Source organism: Mastomys coucha, unplaced genomic scaffold (assembly GCF_008632895.1).
Source record: "Mastomys coucha isolate ucsf_1 unplaced genomic scaffold, UCSF_Mcou_1 pScaffold12, whole genome shotgun sequence".
Lineage (NCBI taxonomy): Eukaryota > Metazoa > Chordata > Mammalia > Rodentia > Muridae > Mastomys > Mastomys coucha.
This window is the reverse complement of record NW_022196894.1, coordinates 3,829,411-3,846,629: the sequence shown is the minus strand read 5'-3', so window position 1 is coordinate 3,846,629 and position 17,219 is coordinate 3,829,411. Positions and strand designations below refer to the sequence as shown.

General features: G+C 39.9%; 1 protein-coding gene across 41 annotated transcripts in view; it reads right to left on the bottom strand.

The window, feature by feature from the left end:
* Rbfox1 (RNA binding fox-1 homolog 1) overlaps window positions 1-17,219 on the bottom strand; it is a 1,556,838-nt gene that overhangs the window by 14,629 nt on the left and 1,524,990 nt on the right. For 28 of the 41 annotated variants that reach the window (XM_031361868.1, XM_031361857.1, XM_031361958.1 and 25 more), the window contains one exon: window positions 5,164-5,216. The exons of the other annotated variants lie outside the window; for them this stretch is intronic. In XM_031361868.1, coding sequence (XP_031217728.1) covers window positions 5,164-5,216 — 53 coding nt within the window. The remainder of the gene's footprint in view (window positions 1-5,163; window positions 5,217-17,219) is intronic. 41 annotated transcript variants of the gene reach the window in all.

Here is a 17,219-nt window from a genome sequence, read left to right as displayed (position 1 = left end):
CTGGGGCAAAGTACTTAATGCAATCTCCCATATTAGGAAAAATCTCTCAAACCATAGTAGAAGAAGAGAGGGGTTTGGTGATGGTCAATATTTATTGCCATGTTGAGAATCTCCTAGGAGACAAATATCTGGCACAGCCTTGATGGAGATTCTAGATTTGTTTGCTCAAGGAGGGACGAACCACACTTATTGTGGGTGGCACCATCCCAAGGGATGGGCTCCCAGACTCAATCAAAAGCCAAAAGCATTCCGGCCTCTAGCTTCCTGACTTTAGATGCACTATGAGCAACTACCTCACACTCTGTTCTTTTCCCATCTTGCTGCTGTGCCTTCCCTCCATGCCTATATCCTCAGACTATGAGCCAAAATCAAACTCTCCTTTCCTCACATTGCTTTGGACAAGTACTTTGTCCCAGCAGTAAGAAGAGTGACTAACACAGAAGTCACATGTGCTTTCTAACCCTACCAGCATGTTCTTCTATTCTCCTATGAAACAGTATTCAAAGACAACTACCCCTTATAATTCCATGGCCAAGAGTCACTGTAGGCTGTCACCACACTTTCCAGAGTCTCTGTGGTGGCTTTCTTTCACCTTTTCTTTTCATAGAAATTTCTGGTCTCTATTAAGATCTCTGGCTGACTGTTAATTTAATCCTCCAATGATTATGGAAAACCCTACATGGTTTTACAGCCTCCTAATCTTAACTTGTCTGAACTACCTCTGTGGGTTCCTGCTACCTTCCTGATATCTCTAGCATACCCACTTGCACTGACTTCCCTGGATATTTTGCTCTTGATACTGTAAGCATGCCTAATTTCATAGCCTTTGCACTGGTTTTATATTCAAGCAATTGAACCCTTAACTATAAATTCTGCAATGATTAGTTTCAACTGTTAGTTTGCCACAACTTAGGGTCTTTTGGGAGACAAGTCTCAACTGATTGTTTTTATCAGGTTGCCTCATGTCAGTGGGGGCTGTTTTGGATGTTAATTTATGAAGCAAGACCCAACCCATGGTGGGCAGTACCATCACCTAATCAGGTGGGTCCTGGTCTACCCAGGACTGAAGGAAGCTAGATGAAACAAGTGTGCAACACACATCACTTATATCTTTCTTGCTCTTGAAGATAGAGTCACATGACTGGATGCTTGAACACTTGCCTTGGCATTTCCTGTGTGACGGACTCTAGCTTAGAACCACAAGCAGAATATGCCTCTCTTGATTTTTGATTGTTGTTACTCTGTGTGCATGCATAAGTATGGGTATGCATATGCCACAGCAGAAGTTTGGAGCTCAGAAAGGCAGTTTGGAGAATTAGTTCACTCCTACCATGCAGGCCCCAAGAATCAAATTCAACTTGTCAGGCTTGATGGCAAGCACCTTTATCCACTGAGCTACCTAACTAGCTCTAGTCTAACTTTATATAGAAATATATCCTATGCATCTTGATGAATGTGATTTGGAGTATGATCTCCACTAGAGTGGAAGTTTGTCTGCAGATGGTTTATCCTTAATTACTTAATGCTGTTGCCTCAGGACTTAGATGTGACATTGTCTACATCTCCATTGGCTCCATAGCTACTATCATTATTGAAAGAATTCCATCCATTAAGTAACTTGATTTTTCAACCTCCATTACTGCATAAGACCCATCTTGTTCAACTGAAGTCGTTAGTTCATTCTGAAAATGTTCTAGTGAATCACAAAGGCAGGGAAGTTTCATAGAAGGAAAAATCATACCATCCACCCTTTAAATCTCTTGAAGAATCCAACTTATGGAAGGTTCTTGATATTATGCACTAATTGATGGTTTAAGTAGGCTAGTTGATGCAATAGTTAGCATTATACCCCATTACTAAAGGGGCAATCTCTACTTCTTCCTTCTAGGATCCGTCCATAGGAAAACTGACTAAGTCAAATACTGAAAATTTAGAATTCCTTAGTATGAAAATTGTTCCCACACAAAAGTCTCACAGCCAACAAATATGAATGGGCAACTACTGAACACAGAGAGTAGACAAGAATCAATTTGAGGACATCCTGCCAGTAGAGAGCATCCCTTTGCCTTGAGGAGCCCAAAGAGCAGATCATGACCTTCCACTTCTAATGCAGGTGATGACCATCTTACCACCAACAACCCAAAACCAAACTGTCTGTTCATATCTCCCACCATTTGTAGCCTTTTCCAAGAACCATTCTTTACAACTTTTAAATAAAATCTAGCAAGCCTCACAAACTAAAATTTTGAGAATCCTGATTTTTTTTTTAATTTAATACAAGGAATCAACACAGAGGTTTAGTCCTACTAGCCACATTTTCTACCACCAAACTCATACCTAGTTCACTGATATTTTTCTCAAGAAAACAGGAATGTTCTTGTTGTTGCACAATGGTTATCAATAGATACTAGGATGCAAAAGGCCTGCCTTCTATGGGGCTGCTTTAGCAAGCAAGCAGGCTGTGTAAGGTGTAAGGTGTGTGCAGCACATAGGCTGTGTAAGGTGTGAGGTGTGTGCAGCACGTAGGCTGTGTAAGGTGTGAGGTGTGTGCAGCACGTAGGCTGTGTAAGGTTTGAGGTGTGTGCAGCACGTAGGCTGTGTAAGGTGTGAGGTGTGTGTGCAGCATGTAGGCTGTGTAAGGTGTAAGGTGTGTGCAGCACGTAGGCTGTGTAAGGTGTAAGGTGTGTGCAGCACGTAGGCTGTGTAAGGTGTGAGGTGTGTGCAGCACGTAGGCTGTGTAAGGTGTGAGGTGTGTGCAGCACGTAGGCTGTGTAAGGTGTGAGGTGTGTGCAGCACGTAGGCTGTGTAAAGTGTAAGGTGTGTGTGCAGCACGTAGGCTGTGTAAGGTGTGAGGTGTGTGCAGCACGTAGGCTGTGTAAGGTGTGAGGTGTGTGCAGCACGTAGGCTGTGTAAGGTGTGAGGTGTGTGTGCATTGGGAATCTGCAGCTTGCAAGGGAAAATCCTCAAGATGATATTAATTTCATTGCAGATCTGAGTTCTCACTTGGACTCTGTATGGGAAATAGGCTAACTACAGGGGGAATCTGACTGGTGTGAGCATCCTTTCTTTTGGCTTGATTCAAAACATCCAGTTCAAATGAGACTTGATGATGTACACAACACAGTATTAATATGGCCATCAGAGGAATAGTGACATTTTCAAAATGTGATCCACAGAAATTCATTAAAATATACTGAGCAGCTGCCCTGGAAAAGGCAGGACAGGGGAGAACCAGGCTGTGCTCATGCAAGCATTATGTGTTACTTCTTTTTTTTTTTTTTTTTTTTTTTTTTTTTTTTTTTTGTTTTTTTGAGACAGGGTTTCTCTGAGTAGCCCTGGCTGTCCTGGAACTCACTCTGTAAACCAGGCTGTCCTTGAACTCAGAAATCCACCTACCTCTGCCTCCCAAGTGTTGGGATTAAAGGCGTGAGCCACTGCTACCCAGCTATGTGTTACTTCTTTATAGAAGGTTGCATGCAGACCACTTGCTAACGTGACTGTTTTTCAGATCATGGGATTCAACCAATATCTACTTTGAGGTTTCCAGGCTTCATTTTTGATCCATGATGTTCAATATGGCATGAGACACATTGGAACACACATGAAGTTTAGCAGGCAAGGCTGTGTGTCTGTATCGCCAGTACATCCACAGGTAATACTCGCTCATGTTACTTCATTAGTCCTCCCAACTCCAGGCTCTTCCAACCCATCTCCTTTTCTTGCTCCACTCTGGAAACAATAAGTTATCCCTCATCCCCAGGAAGCTATTTCTCACTCTGTCACTCTCAGAAATGCAGTTAACAGTCCATCTTCCATTGTAAGGCATTAATGTGTTAACTGTAGCAGCACCTCTGACTGGGAGATGCAGGGATTCATGAGGACAGAGACAGGGGAGGAAAGAGCAGCATTATTAGCAAAGGAACTTTTGTAAATGGAATATGCAGCTACTTTAGAAAATGAGCTTGTAGAAGTAAGCCTTGAGTACAACGTCAACCCATTAACAATGAGAAGAATGCCTACGACCCCAATGCAGAGACCTGTGTGGCCCTGCCAGGAACATGCTCCTAGCTCTCTTTCCTATCATTCATTCTCTGCAAAGACTCTGAATAGCACCTGAAACATTATCAGTAATTTGCACCTTTGTTTACTACTCCATCAATAAAAAATAACCAGTAACAGATGCATGGTTTCTGTGCACAGGTGGGCGGTACGTATGCTTTTGAACTGTGGTATACTTCGCTATGGCTGTTATCATCCACTTTCCTTGGTCAATAACATTCCAATGGCAAGACTGTCTAGTGATTATCTGAGTTAGTTTATGTTTTAGCACTCACCCACCACATACAATGAGAGAGGGGGGGAGGGAGGGAGGGAGGGGGAGAGGGAGAGGGAGGGAGAGGGAGGAAGGGAGAGAGGGATGGAGGGAGGGAGGGAGGGGGGTACTCCAGCAAGGCACTATCTAAGCACATAAATCAAATAATCCCAAATTTAATTGTGCAGAACCACATCAAAGTCAAATTATAAGTGTTGTTTTGTTGGAAATGAGATTCACCAATGTCCTGGTTTTGAACACAAAATAAACTGTTCTTTCTCTAAGTTCTGATACTTGAGAATATATGTTGAAGAAAAAGAAAGAGGATCTTTAGCTAAAGGAAGGAAGATCCCCTTCTTAAAAGACAGGTGTAATTACATTTCCTAATGCCACTGGCTTTGTGGATGCAGTCTCTTATGGCCAATAATATTCCATGAAGATCCGAAATAATTCCCATTTCAATCTTTCTGAACTAGATTCAATATGTCAAAAAAAATCACGGGAGTCACCTTGCATTCCTAAGCTCCCTTTGTCACCATTTTACAACACGAGTACTGGTTATTCCATTGTTGTGCATTTGTTCACCACAAGGCTTAGTTTTCCGAACCAGGCATTATTAAAATCAGAAATACAAACATCAGAGTATCAGAGTTAGCAAAACGCCTCCCATATTTTCCAGATGTCAGAGTCTATAAGAGCTTCGCTACACTCAAAACTACATGGTCACTTTCTCTCTATAAAAACTAAACTTTCTACAGTGACTAACTGTAGCATGTGAAGAAGATAAAAAGAAGGAATAAAAGGATACTGAGACTGAGGTGGGGGCATCAGGAAGGAGGAATGTCTGTTACCTGCAGAGGTGTTACAAGAAATTTCATCTGTTGCAACGAAGACGAACTGATTTCTGGAAGAGAAGATAAAATTCACAATACTGCTCGCTCAGGGGGAAACGTGCTCGCTGGCGATTGGTTCCATGTGCACAGGTGAAGGGTGGGGAGGGGGCTGCGTCTGCATGGGTGTGGCAAGGAAATGTGCTGATGGACCGTGGACTTGGAAAGCTTGGAAAGATCACAAAACAGGCATGCGGGACCACTTAAATGAAATCATGAGGGCATTGGGAAGTGGGCGTGTCCAAGCTGTTGTGCCAGGGTATTAATACTGCGTGTTACCAAAGCATGCCAGGGTGCATGGATAAGGCTAAGCTACTTTATGTTGTGTTTACATAGTCTTTTTTAATTCTAAATATATACTAAATCTTTTTTTAAAATAAAGACTATTATTAGGAAAAGAGTGTACCAGGACTAATTAGGAATATCATTAATACTCCATATATTATGATGTACTATCCAAAACTGTTTTTAAAAGGAAAGAAAAATATTTTTATTACAGAAGAGAGCATTATATGAAATTATGTTATGGATAATAATTTATCAAACTAAGATTGTTTTAGGAAGACAAAAATTTCACCAACTGAAACAACACCTATCTTTCCAAATTATTCTTCTTTGTGGAGGTGGGGTGGGCATATACATGCTGTGATGCATATGTGGAAATCAGAGGACGACTAATGGCACTGCTCCTTGCCATCTGCCTTGTTTGAGACAGCATCTCCTGTTATTTTCAGCTGTGTACACCCAGCTTGTTGGCCTGTGAGCTTCCAAGGATTCTTCTGTTTCTGCCTGCTATTGCATTGTAGGAGTACTAGAAGTACAGACACACACCACTGTGTCTGGCTTGAAGGGTCCTTGAGGGATTTGAACTCAGGTTCTTACAATTGCACAGCAAATGCTTTAACCACTGTGCCATCTCCCCACTGCACTCAATTTATTTTGTTCCAATACGATGCATATTGAAAAGAAAACTTAAAAAAAATAGAAAATGCCTTTTCTTTTTGATTTATTAAATTCAGAAAGATGATAAAACTGCCTTAAGGCCTTTTCCATGGTGGCAATTCCATTCTGTAAGGTGTTCAAATGAGGAGGTAGCATTGATTTCCCTAGAAATTCAAATATCTATACCTTGCTGGCTGGATTGATTGATTGAGATGGGCTAGCATCTTAAATGCCTTGAAAGCCCCCAAAGAGGTACTGGGTTCTCATTTGTTAGATTTTTACTGTACACAGGGATCAAGAACCCAAATAAATGCATTTCTGGGGGAGTCTTAGTATGATTGCTTTTGTTCCAGTGTTTCAAAAAACATCCAGCAACTGAGCATTTCATAAAACATCTTAACAGAGTTTTACTATCGCAAGAGGTGCACCTCTGAATATAAACAGAGATGCCTCTAGAATATTCCCCAAAACTTAACATTCTGCTGAAAACTCTAGTTGCTTCTAAACCAATAAAATCCTAACAAAATTATATACTCTCTGAGAATACGGTCTTCTATAAATCTAAAGTCAAAACTAAGTTCATTTATCATCTATCTTAAAACAATAAAAGAAGTTTGGTTGTACCTTTGCTACATTTATATTATGACCCAAACTTTTGAAACTTAGAAACTATTGAATTTCAGATTCCCTAGGTTTGAGGAGCAATAGTTTTGAGGGACAATACAATTGATATATCTGAAAATGAAAGAGATATACGATACGGAATTTGATTTGACCTACATAAAGGCTGTTGAGATTTGGCATGACTAACCTGCAGGTAGAATATTCTCAGCATGCATCAGACAAGCACTTAAAAGGACCTCCATTCACAAGGTGCCTATAACAAGAGCTCAGCCATAGCTGAGCATGGCAGCCTTGACCATTCACAGTTTGGGCTCTTAGAAGAAGCATTCCCATATGCATGCTGTGTGGGGGTGTTAATTATTTAAGAGGAACTTCCTGTCTCATAACCTCCAGTTCTGTAAGACAATGCAAACATGTACATTACTTCTGCAAGGTTCCCTTCTAAGAAATAATCTATATAATCAATGACCATAAACTGACCCCCTGCCTCCAATTACATATTACAATATCCGGCATAAGCCTCTACATCTAATTTTATGTAGTGTCAGGAATGTGACCTAGGGCTTCATGAATGATAGATAAGCATTCTACCAACTGAGCTACAACCTCAACTTCAAGGTTGTTACATGGTATGAGCTGGGATGATTGTAGGCAACCCACATAGAGGTTAAGTTGTTATTAAAAGAATAGAGAAAACTTTCAAAATTAAAGTAATTAAATCTTAAGTTCTTCAGAATTTTCTGCAATATGTTGCTGCCTTTAAGAGTGAACTCTTAGATACTATGATTTTTAAATCTTAACATGCCACGTTTCTCCTGTTTTCTCTCATCATCCCCCTCCTTTCCTCCTCCTCCTGCTCTCCTTCCATCTTCCTTCCATCTTTCTTTCCTTTTACTCTTTTCCTTCTTCTTTTTCTCCTACAATTCTACCATTGCTTCTGGTAACCTTCTTTTCTTAAATTTTGTCTTTTCCACGTCAGTCTTTTTTTTTTAAACATCTTCTTGGGGGTGAAGTCTTCTTACATCACACATTCTGGTCTCAAGGCTGTAGGATGAACAAATCTTCTTGCCTGCAGCTTCTGAGTAACTGGGCCTATCCCATTATCATTTTTAGAGTTCTTGAGTATGTTTTGGAACTAAGGAGATCACATTTGCTTTGATAACTCCCTTTCTAAAAAGAACTGGCTTAGCTGGCTTATACTAAGCAAGATGAAACCTCAAAGGTCTAAGACTTATTTCCAGTAGTGGCAGAGAGAAGGAAATGGCACACATTGCTCTAGTATCAAAAGACCTTACAAAAGGCCTTCTAGAAATGATGACCAGTTTAAGCATGAACTCTGTGTTAGTCTGCTTTATTTTCAAGTACACATAACCAGTCCTGTTCCCTTCCAGAAAGATTCCCATAAAATGCCAGAGCTTATCAAATATATGTGATCAGTCTGTGTGGCTACCAGCCTTCTAAGAAATTTCTTTCATTAGTTGATTATGAATAAGATTCATAGGAACATTGTCTCAAAGAATCTCAAAGGGGAGGCCAATGTGATGACCAATAGAGCAATGGCTGTAGTCTTTTCAAGGGCTCCACACTGGTGCCCATCACCAGTGGCATTGCTGTGCCATTTTATAGATATTTTTGTTTCTTCTACCCTTAAGGAACATTTAAGATATTAAATAGAAATAAATGTCCTATTTAGATACTTATTCATAGGCTATGTTTGATTTATTCTGTGAAGCCATTTATCCCAAATTACCAGAGAGCAAAAACAAGATGAAAATTTTAGCTGGAAAAGTGCTGTCCACAAACAAGCTCAGAAAGAATCAAATGATCTGAGCAGTGAGGGTATGGGGCCACCTCTTGTGCTAAGAAAGGAGACTGGTACCATGGGTCACCTCCTTACGTTAACCATCATGTTTCCCACTCTTCATACAGACCCATCTATTTAAAAGTCACCTGACACGTTATTTTCAACAAAGTAGCCTGAACTTTGGTTATAGATGATGGTGTCTAGCTGATAGTCTCAATCTTTGTTACATGGTGATTGTAGGAAACTTCTCATATCCCAGGCAACCAAGTTATCCCCAGCCCCATTGCATGAGCAGCGTTGTGGATGGAGGAGTTTGAGTACAAGTTGGTTGAATGGTTTGTGGCTTGAATGATCCATAGACTCGCAAGGAGAGATTGGAGGAGTGCTACCTGCTGGCTCTCCTCTGCTGTCTTATCTGATCTGAGTCAGAATCCAACAGACACTCTGAATGCAATAATACTATACTAATAGCCAACACTGAGTTGGTAAAACTTTCATCCATGTGTGGAGAGCTTCTTGGGACTCCAGACTCTTATCAAATATGGATTAAGCTCTTGCCTATGATGTAAGACTGCTAAATATCATTCATACCTTCACATTTATTTCATCTTCTTATAGCAGCACTGATGAAACATGAGTAAACTGAGGAAGGCCATTTGAGGCAAAAATGCCAAGTGGTGGAGAAAAAAATATGCACATCATTATTTGGAACTCAGCCCCTACCCTCACTTCCTCTGAAATTCTGCTCGGGAGGCAGTCAAAAAGGCAGTGGTCTGTCACCAGTAGTAGTATGCCTGCCTCTCTAGGGAAATTTCCTATGTAGCAATATAGCTCTGAATCTGTAGCTTCTCTGAGACAAAGTAATAGATGCTTGAGTTCCTCTTTGGGTATGATATAAGTGTGGATTGAGAGAAATTATTATAAGCATAATCAACTGTCTGTGATACAGAAATGGCATATATCATTTTATCTGCAGACTTCCTTCCATTTTAAGATGTTTGCCATAGACCAACCATCCAGAGTCCATCTCACTCAGCTGGTGGCCTATTTAAATTAGTCTTCTTGCTTACTGTGTATCATTTTTATCGCTCACCCCTCCCTGCCCTAGGTTAAATCTCATCTATTTGCAATTTACTTCTGAAAATAATTACTCTCTGCCTTCTAAGTGTCAAGTGAGGAGAGTGGCCTCCTAGTATTTCTCAAGGAGACTTGAGAAGCCAGACAGAAGTTAAAGGCAGGTTTCTGGCAAGACCAGGTGAGGCCAGATTGCAACACTCCCTTCTCAAACAGCACCAGTGCTGTTTTGTGGTTAGTGGTTCTAGTGTCTCCTCATTCTTTGGCTCCTTGATTCTATACTGTTACTGTTAAAATCTACAGATATGTACTGCTCAGAGTGAGTCTTTGTGAATTAATTGCTTTGTGTCAATCACAATACAAGAGTTATTCATATTTAGAGCCCTACAGAGGTTGACTACAAAAATCTCTGTAGACCATAGGTTGGTCTCTTGGCCTGAATGCTGGCAGCTAGGGTCTCCCAAGAGAATAATGGAATGAAGTAAGTTTGATTCTACTGTAGGTTCTGGGGGATCATTTATTCAGAAGAGCCAGAGGAGTCCAGAACTTGACAGACCACTAAAAATGTGTGTGTGTGTGTGTGTGTGTGTGTGTGTGTGTGTGGGTGGGTGGGTGTAGATGTTATAGGTCACCTTTGGGTATCATTCCTCCAGGTTTTACTTTTACTCTTTGATGATGATGATGATGATGATGATGGTGGTGGTGGTGGTGGTGGTGGTGGTGGTTAGTTGTTTGTTTGATTCATTGTTTGAGATAGGGTTTCACTAGGTACTCTGAGCAGGCCCTCATCATGCTGTGTAGACCATTCTTGCCTTATAGGCCTTGCCATACAGCCTGCCTCTGCTTCTGAGTGCCAGTATAAAAAGAATTACCAGGTTCAAATTAAATACATGTTAAAAACTACTACCACTTATTGGTATGTATGGACCCACGTGCCAAAATGCATATGTAGAGATAAGAGGAAAAGTTATTGGAGTTGGTTCTTTTCTACCATGTAGGTCCTTGGGATCAGGTCATTAGGATTGGTGACAGACTCCGTTATCCACTGATCCATCCATCCTGTTAGCTCTATTGGGTCTTTCAGATGGCCATTGAGGACACAATGCTAAGCCACACTGATGGAGCACATTCTTCGGGCCTCTCTGCAGTGGGGAAGGCCTGTACTAGACATGCCTGTCTTCACTCTCATAATCTTAGGTGTGTTTCAGGTTTGTTATTTAAAGGAGAGCTGCTATTGACAGTGTTCAACATCTCTTCCCTTGTCTAGTTCTAAAATCCTACTCTGGAATGTCCAGATCCCAGTGAGATGCATATATTTGCTTTTCCTGTGGTTAATTTTATTTAGGTTTTTATATATATTTATCATGCACAATGAGATGTGATACATACAGATGAACCAGCAAATAACCAAATAAAGTGGGAAAAGGCTTCAAAAGGGTCTATCATGACTTTCTATTTTTTAAAAAAGTTGAATGTATGAAAGCACATTAAGAATCAGGTCATTGGGACACAACTTGTTTGCTTATGTTGTATTAATAAGGATTAAATTAAAGGAAAAGAGTTGCCAGTTTCTCCTAAATTTTGCCTGTTTGAATAGACAACCCTGGACTTGGATAGTCATCTCTAAGGGTCTTTCCCTGACATGGAGACTGTCATTTCAATCTCTCCAAGGTCTACCATTCCACCTACTTCCAACTATATTCCCACTCAGATGAAACAGCTGGCAGAGATTCTAGTAGGCAGGGCTGTCATTACAAACTGAGTCTCATTAGAAATGTTCCTTCAACTTTCAGGGCCTTAAGTTTTATCACTGGGAAATGGAGCCAGAAATTAAAATGTATGTTCCTCATAGACTTTGTGAAGATTTAGCAGAAAATGAAAGCAGTGTGGGAGATACAGTATTATCTTCTGTGTACTTAAACAAAAGGTTGGAGGAGAGGCAAGAAATGGTGATCTGGAAGCTGAATTTATCCTGGAAAGGGTGATTGTCTCTTTTAGGAGGCTGGTATATCTTTGAGACACCATATCTGTTAAAAGTACATGAGAAGAGAATCCACATCTAAGAAGAAGCATGACTGCATAGAAAATGTGTTTGAACTCCACTGGATGACAACACTTCTGATGATCATGGCAATGATGATGATATACTGAGCTCAGGCTCCAGCTGAAGATCTTCCATTCAGAACTATGTACATTTCCTCAGGAGGCCTTACTGACCACCCCATCTCTCTCACTTTAGAGATAAGGCAAGGGGAAGGTTGATTGTCTCTCTACCTTGCTCACATTCTCTCATGGATTAAATAACTGCACTAAGATTGGATTATGGCATAAATGTAAATGTGTGATTATCTTCTGTGTATCAGTGGCAAAGGTTAATTATCATATATACATATTAAAGATCATGAACAGTAAGTAAAAGGTCCTATTTCAAATCATAACTTGGCTACATACTGTCATAGGATACTGAGCTAAGCATAGAATCTCAACATGCTACTGGTGTGGTAGTCTTAGAGCTGATCAGGCCATAAAAGAACTCAAAATTTAAATGGAGTTATGGCTGCCACCTCTATCAAGCCAGTGCTTACAATGAATCATCTCTAAGCTACCCATCAATCAGAAATTAAGTAAGTAATGACATTTGTACCAGCGTATTGAATTATAGCATCTACCTCACTCTTAGTTGAATGGGTATAATTTGTCCTTGGAGGAGATGAGAAAACTGGGGCCCAATGATGTTAAAAGAAACCAGATGTGGCTCCTGCAGGGTTTGTTTTATATTAATGGCAGCCTATTATGCAGCCAAAGATAGAGTCTTAACATGGAACACTATGGCCTTGGGGGTAAGAAAGTGATAATTACAGCCACTAGCCAGTTGAAGCAGGTGGTAATAGGGGAACATATTTTGAAAGATGCCAAACACTTAAGAGGTTACTGAAGAAGGGGGAGTAGAAAGAAGACAGTAGCAGGTAGGGGAACAATGGATGGATCATTGAAGGTGTGGCTCCCATCTGGTATTTTGGGCTAAAGCATTTCAAGGTAAATTATAAAGATAACTAAGGAGAAAAAAATACCTTGGGTTTAGTTGTTTGAACTCCTTGAAATCTACTCATCTGTCTAAACACCATGCATTATTGTAGAGCAAAACTAAGCCTAGATGGAATGCCAGAAAATTAGCAAACTAAGGGTGTCCTCAGTTCTCACCTGCCAACACCCTATCGCCCTGCCAGTGAGCAGCTTTCTCCTAACTACTTGGCATGCTACTTAAGGATGAAATGCACTACAGTTCTGAAGAGCATTGAATTCCAGAGGTTAAATCAATCCCTGTGATCTATATGGGTGAAGAAAGTCATCAAGTTATTCGTTTCTGTCAGATGACTTTTTTGCATGAAATTGCTGCATAGAGATATAGAAATAACTTAGATATAGAAATAATAGGAACTGGTTCTAAAAATGAAGTTAACCTGTGCTCTTAGACTCAGGGGTCATAACTTGCTTTGATACTCTCAGAAGTAGTAAGAGAGAGTTTTAAAGGAAAAAAATGTTAGGTCTTAAAGGAAAGATGACAGATTTAGCATAAGTGCTAGTGTCAAAGAAGGTGACAGAAAGGAAAAATTATCACCAATAAAAAATAACATCTGAAGGAAAAATATGGTAAAGAAGGAGAAGATTTTAAGTGTGTGTGTGTGTGTGTGCATGCAGTATGTGTGTCTGTGTGTGTGTATAAGTATATATGTGTGTGCACCAGGGCATGACTGTATAGAGGACACAGGTTACCATCAGAGTAGTCTTACACTCTCCGCCTTGTTGTTGAGTGTGGGTCTTTCCCTGAACCTACAGCTTGGAATTTCATCTACATTGGCTGGCAAGAGAACTCTAAGTACATGCCACCATACCTTGTTTGTGCACAGTGGCTGGGAATCTGAACTTGAGTCCTCAGGTGTATGCAACAAGAACTTTTCCCAGGTTAAATGGGAGACATCTACAGATGTTTCATGAGGTAAGATTATTCTACCTAGGGTGTGTTTCCTTCTGTTCTGCTGGATGGCTGTCACCTACCAAGTATACTCTGTATTTGTAGGAGAAAGTGCTCACACAGAGGCTGTACAGTCTGTTCTCACCACAAGTTTCTGATCTACCTCTAGAAATCCAAGACTTCCTAAATGTTCGTGGTGGGGCCCTGAAGGCACTAGTTAAAAGATAGACTTCATTTGCCTTTTTGTGGCTCATCAAGCCAATGATCTGCAACTGGAAAAGCATGTAATTAGGCCATGGCATGATCAAAGGAGCTGTTAGACCTTGTCTTGTCACCTGCAGAAGTGGCTCCCCACATGGCTGTGACAGCCATGGTCTGTTGGGTTTGGAATGCCCTTTATTTCTCCCTAGTCCCTTGTTGGTTCAGTCTGTAGATTACTACAAGCCTATTTTTTAACTGCCTCGTTACATATTTATTCAACAGTGCATAACATCAGTGAAGCCATGCTAGGTTATGAATAAAAGATAATTAGTTCCTGAGGCAAAATTAGGGCATATTTAAGGTATATGTGTATGGGAGGAGTATGGAGTTTGTTATTGTGAGTGTGTGTGTGTGTGTGTGTGTGTGTGTGTGTGTTGTATATGGGTGTATGTATGTGAATGATCTCTAAGTTAAAAAGAAGAGAAAATCAGGAAATAGACCCTTTTATAACATCAGTATTGCTCCATGCTATTCATAGTTTGGCATTCATGGGCCCAAATTTCAAGCCCTTTCTGCTTCCTTCTTTACAATTTCAGAAGGATCTTAGTTGTTCTCAAGTTAAATCAATGACAACTTAAAGGGTATGTTGGGAGAAAATTTAATTAGCATTGTTGTAATTTTTTGGAGAATGTAAAATCAGAACAATTTTAAAGATTCAGTAATGTATGCTTGTGTTTTACTAAAGAATTTGCTTTTGCCTGGCATTTGAATCTTAGATCATGGCTCTCTCAGAAGTACATTTCTTTTTAAATATCCTAGAAATATCTGGAACAACTAACTTATTTTATTCGTCTTGAAAAGGTTACTTGCCACCCAAAATAATGACTGAATCTGTTATGGAAATAAACTTTCTATGAAAAAAAGCAAAAAAAAAGGACATAAAAATAAAACAATGTACATACATACACATATGTATGTGGACATGTGCCTGTATGTGTACATGCGCATGCACATATATGTATGTTTTCAATATAGGTTTAGTAAAATCCTGAGTATACTCTCAGCAGTGGCACTAGGATACAAAAGGATATAAATAAAGACATTGGTGACTCACTTCTGCTACATTCCTATTATAAGGTGACAGAACATCTTTTGTTTAAAAAATGAGAATTGCTCATCACAGTGACAGAAATGACTTAAAACTAAAACCAAGAACAATCTCAGTGAGCTGCTATCACAGGCTACTGAGGAAACTCCTTCTCACTGTACTCCTTACCTGATAGGCAAGAATTGACTTTATCAACTGGGCCCCAACAGATGGGATACTTGGGTCTGCTCTAAGCCCTCATGTGCTTCGCCCTCAGTACTCCTTTGACCTGAGAGCATCATTCATGATTGGCATGACCAAGTTTTATCATATCTTCCCTAGATTATCTCAAGAGCTTTTTCTCAGGAAGACTGAATATATAAACAGGAAGCTGCCATGCAATTGTCAAGATTTAGTTTCCCAAGGCACAGTAAAAATGGGCATAACATAAAAAGAAACAAAGGTTTCATGTCCCATTGTGGCCCATTCCTAAGAGAAGATTTTAGCTGCGTGGTAGAAAGAAGCCTGGGAAGAACACAATAGTGCCTAAAGAGAGAGTAGATGGCAAAATTCCACTTTCCCAGCCCTTCTGGCTCAGGAAAGCAGGACATCTGTGAACTTGAGACCTATCCTTACACATGCCACTAAAAACAGGCATGGCCTTGCTTCTGATGTTCTGGAAATTCTTATCACACCTGGTTTGGAAAAGAAGAATTGGGAAACTAGAAAAGGTACCCACCCCTCCTCTGTGCTGTCTGTTCTCATTGAACATTCTACACAGTCTATACATTAAATTCTATATCTTTGTTCATGGCTAGAAAAATAAAGTGAAATCATCAAGTTCAGATGGTAGAGCAATTTTTGTGAAATAACCTTTCTATAATGAAAAAAAGAAAAAGTCTTGAAATGGCAAACTTTTTATTCAGAATGCTCATTATGCTTGATAGTGCCAAAACTATATTTTCTATATTTTTAAACTAGATAAGAATGCTAAATAAAATGGCCTGCCTTCCCTCCCTTCTTCCTTCCTTCCTTCCTTCCTTCCTTCCTTCCTTCCTGCCTGCCTGCCTGCCTGCCTGCCTGCCTTCCTTCTTCCTTCTTTCCTTCCTTCCTTTCTTTGTAGTTTTGGTTTTTCAAGACAGGGTTTCTCTGTGAAGTCTTGATTATCCTAGTAGTTGCTTAGTAGACCAGGGTGGCCTCTAAGTCACAAAGATCTTCCTGCCTCCCAAGTGCTGGGATTAACGGGATGGGCCAGCAGTGCCAGCACATCATCTTAAATGATGGCTTATCATGTTAAATGAAGCCATTTGCCTATTTTCATGGTAGAAATTTTGCAATCTTAAATCTGAATCCAGAAAATAACACCCAAGATAGGCTGAGGGCCTATGCTACACAAATGGGAATAGACTCAGATACCTCAGTGGCTTCAGCTATCAGACTAAGATTTTATCTGAGAATTTAGTTCTGACCTCTGGAGATTTGCTTATGGTGTAACAGAAGAAAGGGTCCCTTCCCCCTTCCCTTTCTCACTCTTGCTTTCCCTCTGTTTTATCTTTCTTTACTTCCTTCCAGCTTTCTTTTCCTTCCTCCCATGGATCTAAGGACAGTCCATTTTTCTTCACATCCATCTATCCATATCTCCATCTATGTATGTTTCTATTTCTGTCTTTATCAACTATATACTTTTAAACATGATACCAAAACATGCCAACTTATTCTTATGATAATTCAAGAAAGAGACTAATGTATATCTCTCTGAAATGGATCCTCTATTCCATAAGACCAGCTGATGGGTTTCTGGTCTGAACTGTGCTCAGCACCCACCATGACTACCTGAACTCCTCAAGTCCTGGCTTTCTTGTTCTGAGATTTCTCTCCAAATTCTCAGAAGTTGCTAAGAAGGGGGTAAGACAACAAGATCTTGCTTGAGTTTCTTTTAGGTTGAGATATAAGGAATTGCCAATATTATACTTATTTATATAAAAACAATGTAACTTCCAGGGCTCAGAAAATGAGGAAGAATAAATTGAAAGCAACACTCTATTGCTTGCAGGATCTTTACTTCCTCTATGAATGCCTATGTGGCCTGGTTCTGCACACCTACGTCAATACCACTCTGCCATTTGTTGATCTTTAGAGTAAGTAAATGTTTTATAGTTTCAGTTGACTTTTAATGAGCATCTCTTACCCAGAAGATATCTTTACATAATTGTGAAAGGTCCATTCTATCTATCTGTGTTCCAGAGTACATTTTTCTTGCTTACTTTAAAATTATATTTTTTATATTATGGAATTCAAAAACCCTCATTATA